At 36.3% G+C, this 8,511-nt stretch overlaps 1 protein-coding gene and 1 pseudogene across 1 annotated transcript; one reads left to right on the top strand and one right to left on the bottom strand.

Annotated features, from left to right (window-relative positions):
- The first annotated feature begins 1,521 nt into the window (after positions 1 to 1,521).
- On the top strand, positions 1,522 to 4,427 carry LOC149796128 (uncharacterized). The gene is made up of 2 exons (XM_089966039.1): positions 1,522 to 2,315; positions 2,927 to 4,427. The coding sequence occupies exons 1-2, from the start codon at positions 2,096 to 2,098 to the stop codon at positions 4,171 to 4,173; spliced, it is 1,467 nt and encodes a 488-aa protein (XP_089822165.1). The 5' UTR covers positions 1,522 to 2,095; the 3' UTR covers positions 4,174 to 4,427.
- Positions 4,428 to 4,909: 482 nt separating this feature from the next.
- Positions 4,910 to 7,474, bottom strand: LOC149796127 (uncharacterized; annotated as a pseudogene).
- Positions 7,475 to 8,511: the final 1,037 nt, after the last annotated feature.

The following is an 8,511-nucleotide window of genomic DNA, read 5'->3' as shown; positions in this document are numbered from 1 at the left end:
TTGTTTTATATTTACCAGTACCACCACATGCAGAATTCTGACTGCGTGATACTCGCAAATTGCGCAAATCATTATTAACTTTTTAGCCATCAATATGATCGATCACAAGACTGTCTCTGATTACTCTGTAATAACATTCAAATATGAACCTATGGCATAAATAATGTTTCTTTCCCCCAACAGAAAATTTGAGATAACCAGTATTAGTGACACTTCCGATTGTTTATTTTAGTCAACAGTGTTTGATTACACCATCACGATTTGCTTCGTAATTCGTTATGATAGGATAGGATGTCTTACAAAGTCTTGGCTTGAGTGTTTAGCAAAGTCTTTTTGCTCCATTTATATATAATATTATTTGTTAAATTGGTTATTTGTCTAAATATTACTTTGAAAATCTTATCAGACAATCTTCTATATTTTTATAACCTTGTCACTGTCATTACTTTTTTTTATCATAATATCTTTTAAGCTCTCTCTATTTTTATCACCACATGGCATACACAACTGCGTTTTTTGTCTAACTCCAACACCGCATTTCAAACACGGTTTTGGTCCTAGCCTTCCATTACAAACGCTTTGCAAATGATGTCCGCAGAATTCGTTTATGCAAGCTTTGTTACAAGGAGCCGTAGAACCTATTATTAGCCATCTGCATTTATCCTTTGTTTGACTATATATATATATATATATATATATATATATATATATATATATAATTTCAATTTAAATATTTGTCTTAATTATAATATGGACGAATATGAGAGATTATCTAAGATCAAGCCTTCTAAAAATAAATTTAATCTTGACAGAATGTCCCCTGACTTACCGATAAAAGCTCTGGTTGATCTGAAGAACAAAACCTTGATTAATACAATTTACGACGCCAAGAAAGAATTTAGCAAAGATGACGCATCTTATGTGTGGTCAACATTCAAAGTCACCGATGGTGTGGGTGCTACGTTGAACGACAAACAAGCGGCATTTATCATTAATTATCTCAACAATCGAAAATATCTTTTTAAAGTAAAACTTATTGTACTAGCAGAAACAGACAATTGGATTAAATCGTAACAAATATGATCCTGTCCTTCATAATGAAAATATTTCCATACTGAATAAATATTCCAAACCAGGAATGTTGACTGGTATTGAAAAACCATATTATGAAAGAGCGTATCCTTTAACTGTGGTTATTTATGGAATTTATCTGATAAATGAAAAACCCAGCGTTGATAATCTGAAACCAATGCAATTTTCAAAAATAAATTGTGTAGACAAACGAGTAAAGGGACATTTTACCGTTTCGACTCATGGAAACGGTCTAACAGATAAAAGACGTAAAAGAATAAACGAGTGGGGAGAAATAATTAAAGATACGGGAGCGTCTATCAAAGATGTCGCTGAGCTAGAAAAGAAACTAAAATATCCAAAAACGATAACCGGAGAGATTTTGTACGAATCAAAATTTTAATCAAAAGGAGCTTCGATTGAAATTATTGATTATAATGCGCATGCGTGGACTAATGCAGTAACAAGATTTCCACAAAATCGAACTGTTAAATTTTACCAAGGAGATATGTTTGATTATATTAACAAAATAAGTAAAAACGATCCTGTATCAGTATGGCTGTTTCAAAGTTCTGATGATGGAAGGTTATGATCAGTTTGTACGACCTAATGGCGTTATTTATCGTACAGAATCTCTCCACAAAGAAATTAAAAATTTGCATTGAATTATACAGATGATGCTGAATGATTACTGAGTAATTGTTTTACTGTTCTGTCAGTTGCGGCTCATTTTGCTAGAGAAAGATTTCATTGAAGCCAACTCGGTTTGATGTTCTCAATGATATAATATCGAGTTGTGTCGAATACGGACACGGTGGATTATGGAATACTAAATACGATCACAGAGATGTTATTTCGGTTGATATGATTGCATGCTATCCCGGAAGTTTTCTATGTATAGACCGTATTCATGTGACGTCATCAGTTTTGGTGTGCGCCATATTGGATTACAACGCCAAGTGTATCACTGTACAGCAACACTACTAGTACGTTTTTTTCACGTTTTAAGTTTGAATCAGTTGCAATGGTAAACTTTTGTGCCGTGTTCGGGTGCGGACATCGTGCTGATCGTGAGAAAGACTTATCATACTTCAGGCTTCCCACAGTACGGCAGAAACATGGCGAACAGACACTACAGTTGTCGGAGGAAAGACAGCACATGTGGCTGTCAAATATTGGACATTCTGATATAAAGATCAGCAATTTTCCATATACACATGTATGCTCAGACCATTTTGTGAGTGGTAAGTTGAATGAACTTTGGAGACTTTTGTTATTCATACAGTATTATATAAAGATAGCAGTTCCACCCCACGATTTGCTTTGTTCCCTTAGTCAAGTTGATAGGAAATTGAAACTAGCATGACTAGATTTTGGCTAATAATAATCATGACTTAATTTTTTTTTGGCTGAGGCTGTTGAATATCTGTTTACAAAATTTATTTATTTTCTCTGTTAGAATATGTATATTTGTATGTAGGTATACAGCCTTGCATGTAATTAATTTGTATGTACATTTAAACATTTTGTACATTGTATTGTTTGTAAATGACAAGCCACTGTTTCTTAATATGTTGATGCAAACCGTCACTAAATCAAATCTGTCAATGTCTGCCAGCAGCATCTTGATACGTTTTAATGATGTTAACCTTTTGTGTTATATTATAAATGGGATGTGATGGTAAAGTCCATGAGATTGAAATATGTTTTTATATTTAGGTGATAAATATATTTGTAGATACACAAGCTGAAACAAAGAACTGAATGGTATACTAATTGTGTCACCAAATCAAAGACTGTTAACATAGTATTATTTTCATTTTCAAACATTAATATATTATAAATTGCTTTGCAGGTAAACCTGCTGACCTGTATGACAAGACGAATGTTGAATGGGTACCGACCTTGAAGCTTGGTCATGTCAAAGTCTTGCCATCTCCATCAGCTGCCACTGACAGATACAATAGAGTATTGGGTCGCGTCAAGAAATGTAAGAGACATGATGCTGCTGAAACCCTTGTGTCACTCCAAGATATATTGGTTGATGACCAAACATGTTTGACAGAAGAATCTGTGGATTTCAACACAAGGGAGATCCAAACTGATTTAATGGGTCATAATATGGAGGCAATGCAACAAGAGTTGAGAAGACTGACTATAGAAAACATGGAGCTGAAGTCGGAAATAGCTAGCCGTAAGATGACCGCAGAGAGTTTGGAGGGCGATGATGACAAAGTCAACTATCTGACTGGTTTGCCCACGCACCTCATCCTAATGCAAGTCTTTTCACTCATTTCATCATACTTGATAGAGACTCATTTATCATCTTTAACAAAGTTTCAACAACTGATGCTAACATTAATGAAACTACGACTCAATGTGCAAAATGAATTTCTTGGGATAATATTCCAGTGCGCACAGCCAACAGTGTCGAGAACATTTTTGAATACACTACATGTGTTGACTCGTTTACAGTCTCTTATCAGATGGACTGAGAGAGAGGAGATCAAGAAGACTATGCCCATGGAATTCAGATGTTACCTGAATGGTAAAGTCATAGTAATAATCGACTGTTTTGAAGTCTTTATTGAAACTCCTTCAAACGCAGAAGCTAAAGCTATGACTTGGTCTTCGTACAAACATCATAATACAGTTAAATTTTTAATTGGTATAACTCCACAAGGTACCATCTCTTTCCTTTCCCAAGCATGGTGCGGCAGAGTGAGCGACAAGTTTGTCACAGAAAACACCGGTTTTCTAAATGAACTGCTACCTGGAGATGTTGTTATGGCAGATCGAGGTTTTGATGTAAAAGACAGCATAGGAGTTATGATGGCCTCTGTCAAGATGCCAGCTTTTACTAAAGGAAAAAAGCAAATGCCAGCTTTAGAACTCGAGGAGTCAAGAAAATTAGCTCACCTTCGCATTCATGTGGAACGAGTAATAGGACTCATGCGACAGAAGTATACCTTTTTGTCTGGAACTGTGCCTATTGATCATTTGCGAACCACTGATGACAAAGGGTTGACAACTATTGATAAAGTTGCCCTAGTGTGTGCTGCATTAACAGACTTGTCACCAAATATAGTAGCATTTGACTAAAAGTGATCATGCTATTGTCTAGGAATGTGGGATGTTGTTGTATATGTAATTAGGAAGGGATGTTTATTAATCTATAATACATGAGAAAGATCTATTGATATTTACTGTTTTCCTTGAAATAGTGCAGTGAGACAGAAAGTGTATGCAGTGAGAGAGAGAAAGTGAGTATTGAAGAAGTCAAAGCTGTTTATTGTGTTTTTGTCTACAGACATTTTCAGTTTAAATAATAAATCAACAAATACATTGCATTGTAAGATATGTATTGATATTTACTTTCGTCCTTGAAACTGAAAATTGTATCATAAATTGTAGAATTGGCATCAACTCTACATCTCTTTATATCGCATATATGCACTAATCATAATACAGTACTGACAGATCAAAACACAAGACTTGTTTGCATTTTGGCTCTTGAATACATAAAAAACATTGTCAAACACACAAGCATGTACCATTATAAATATATCAATCACTCATATTAACACTAATCATAATACAGTACTGACAGATGAAAACACAAGACTTGTTTGCATTATGGCTCTTGAATACATAAAAAACATTGTCAAACACACAAGCATGTACCATTATAAATATATCAATCGCTCATATTAACACTAATCATAATACAGTACTGACAGATGAAAACACAAGACTTGTTTGCATTATGGCTCTTGAATACATAAAAAACATTGTCAAACACACAAGCATGTACCATTATAAAAATCTCTCTCTCTCTCTCTCTCTCATAAATGCAATAATCATAGTTTTTGTAATTATTATAAAAATGAAGCACACAAGACTTGTTTGCTTTTAGGCTCTTGCGTAGATACTACACTTTCGAGTCACTGGACTTTGCTAACCCTACTCTTGCTACATGATTTTATGCATTCAGGGCAATACCATTTTCCTTTTGGCTTTGATGCAATGCCTACACAGTCAAAATGAAACCACTGAAACTGGCAATTTCGATCATCACAGGCAACCATCTGTCCATATTCCTGATCCTGGCAGAAGCACCATACAGGCTCTGATGGCTGGTGTGATGCATTGCTTGGTTCTGGTGTTGTCGCTTTACTATTCTGTAGTGGCAAACATGTAGGCTCTGATGGCTGGTGTATTGCACTGCTTGGTCCAGGTGTTACCCCATTATTATTTTGAAGCGGTAAGCGTGTATAACATCTGGCCAACAATTCTGGCAGAACTCCAACTCTGAAAACATTGAGTGCTTTTGGAAGCATATCTTCCCAAAACGCATGGCATTTCTCAATCCTCTCAATATGAATTGATTGTCTTGTCCAGACTACAAAGTCTGCATACTTTGTATCACATACAAACAATTGGCATTGAACTTTGTAATAATGTTCATGTCTTCTGTCGAGAGTTAGCCCACTGTTGCAATCTCTCACAAGGAATGATTTTTCAATGTCATCTTTACTCAGGTCCATGTCTCTCATTGTATACGGGCACTTGATCTCTAAAGATCCAACTCCACAACAGTCGCATGATGTGATGCCATCTGGTGATGCTCCAATCTCTGGATGAGTAATGTGAATTACAAGACCAGACGAACGAACCATGAAATTTGTATGATTTTTCTTCATAGCTTCTATGTATTGATGCTTGGCTTTTGGCTCATATGTCAATCCCCAACTGGTCTGAATTGACTTGAATTTTCTCAGGTCAGGATAACATATGTTTTTAATCAGGTGAGGTGCTGGCTGTGTTGAGTTTGTATGACAAACTGCTTTGAATTTTGAAGCAGTTATTCTGCCTGTTCTGTGTTTCTGCCATAGTTTACTCATAAACTGTTCTCGTGTTGCCTGCTCCAATGCTTCTATCTGGGATATGGTAACCTCAATTTTTAATTCATTGCACAGTTTCCTAATTTCACATAAAGGAAGTTGATGCATCTCTTCATCAAACAAATCTGAAAGCAGTTTGGGATACATGAGTTGTGCCTCTTTTGGAATGAAATTATCACTAAAGGGCTGAACTATACTCATAATAACTGGCTTCACCTGACCCTTGTTTATCTCGTGCAAAAAGTTGATAAGTTCTGTCTCACTGATGGGTGGTACTTCCTTATGTTGTCTTACTCTGGAAGGAGTTGTTTGTGTTCCTGTGGCTATTGCCTCATCCAATTTTTTCTTCTTCAACTGCGCTGATGTGAAGTCGGTCTCAGCAACAGGTCTGTAATTGATTTGTTTCAGCGGTGCAGGTAGTAACCAGTATGCTGGAGCTTGTGTTACCGTTTTTTGAGTCGCGCAGTTTCACTGTTGCTTCTACTGCAAACATAAGAGATGCCACATGAGAACAGACTTCACCCAAACCTGCCATACAGTCACAGTGTGCAGTGCAGATGGTTCCAGTCTTCTCTGCAATAATCCATGGTTGGGTGGGCTTTTCTCTCAGTTTTTGTGAGTGGAGTACCTATAAAAAAAAAGAGGACAAAATTACAAGAAGTTGATTTTTGTTCCCCATTCAACATGAATCCAAAATTAAAATGGATCTGATATTTGCTTGCATGGAATACACTAAGGTTACATTTCATCCAGTGGCTGAGAAAAAACTGTGTTCTCTCAAATGGCAAAGCCACAAGTGAGAGTACTAGTTGTTTTTTTTAAAAATCCATATTAACTGAAATCTGAAATTTGGGAGTGTATTTCAAATATGCATGCAAATGCTTGCGTATCAACAAATGTTTCTGACAGCTCATTATGAAAACTGGCATCTAGACTACATATTTAACTAATTAATTTTTGTAGGTGGTGAAATATATATGTACATGCACTCGTAAGCTATCAATCTGCATAAACTGAAGTGTCAACATGCCAAGACGATTGGGGGGGGGGGCTAGAGGATGGGTGGCAAATAGATGAGAGAAAATGGAGAGAATGGGTGGTGGAAGCGAAAGAGAAAGAGTTTGAGAGAGAGAGAAAGATGATGATGATGCTGATGATGATTATATTACCTTTCCCTGCACAACGTGGTATCCATTTTTCACATACACAGCAACTTCTCTAACCCATCCAGAAGTAAATAGATTGTATGTGTCAAGGCTTTTCCAGGCTTTCATTTCCTCTAAGGTATAGCTGCTCTTTGCATAAGTCAGATAATTTATTATATCTGGGTACTGAAGGCTTGGGAATAAGACCTCCATAGTACTCCACTCTGACTTTGGTATTTGATAGGGATCTAAATCATCTATCAGCCGGCATTTACTTAAATATCTTTGCTTCAATGTACTGTCTAACGTGTCGATATGTATCTGATTTTCTCTGATTTTCACTGGCTTCGACATTGTTATATACTCCACGTTTGATTAGCAACCACAAGTGTCAACCTCCGCTTGTAATCCAATATGGCGGCGTGCTTATGTGTGCACATTAAATTCTGACGTCACTGAATACGGTCTATGGGAGAGTGTTCTGAGTATTTTGATAGATTTGGTCATCCCACACACGAAATGACCAGTGTATCGATAAACGGACCATTACCATATTTTGACTTGACTGGATTCGTTTGTATCAAGTCATTCGAGTTTGCTAAAGGTCTTCGTCCAATTTGTTGTGCTTGGTTTGGCAATCATTTTTCAGAAAAAAAATGTGGGTACCAACAGTATTATTACGATATATGCTCGATGTAAAAATTACTTATATTTCTGACAGTAGGTGAAGCAGTTATATCATATCATCCGCAGAAAGAAGTTTGGTTACCACACCAAAATAAATATTCTGATGATGAAAATCGGGTGTTACAAAACACCCAAATCCACCCAAATCCACTCAAATCCACCCAAATCCACCAAAATCCACACCCTAGTGCAATCTTTCGACTTTAATCTCCACTCAATTAATAAATAAATGACAAATCGCTCCATTGCATCACTTCATCGCTCCATCGCCTGGCCAAATACTACAAGATGTAGCGATTGTCCCTAAAAGGATTCCATATAAATGACCTATAAAATATATAATAATAACCAAAAACAAATGTTGCAAATATTTTATTGTCATACAGAAAATGTTATATTGATTCAATATTATGATGGTGAAAAAGAATAATTTGTAAGTACATTTCTTTGGTCATTTATAATACTTTTTAGTCCGTTCTGATGCTGGCCGTATCTGCTGGCCTGGCTTTTTCCCAACATTTTCGGAAGCCTTGGGACACTTAAAATCTATGTTGCTGGCACTGATATATCTGGATTTTGTTGTTGGTGGTGGTTTTGCCAGCATGAATTTGTGTATATGCCTGTCTTTCTCCATTTGTGGCATACCATGCCATATTAGTTGTGGAATAATATGCTTTTCCATGAAAGGTGCTAGACGCCAGTCT

The sequence above is a fragment of the Sinohyriopsis cumingii genome, chromosome 7 (genome assembly GCF_028554795.1).
Source record: "Sinohyriopsis cumingii isolate HCF-2022 chromosome 7, ASM2855479v2, whole genome shotgun sequence".
Lineage (NCBI taxonomy): Eukaryota > Metazoa > Mollusca > Bivalvia > Unionida > Unionidae > Sinohyriopsis > Sinohyriopsis cumingii.
Note: the sequence above shows the minus strand (reverse complement) of the source record. Positions and strands in the feature narration are given on the sequence as shown.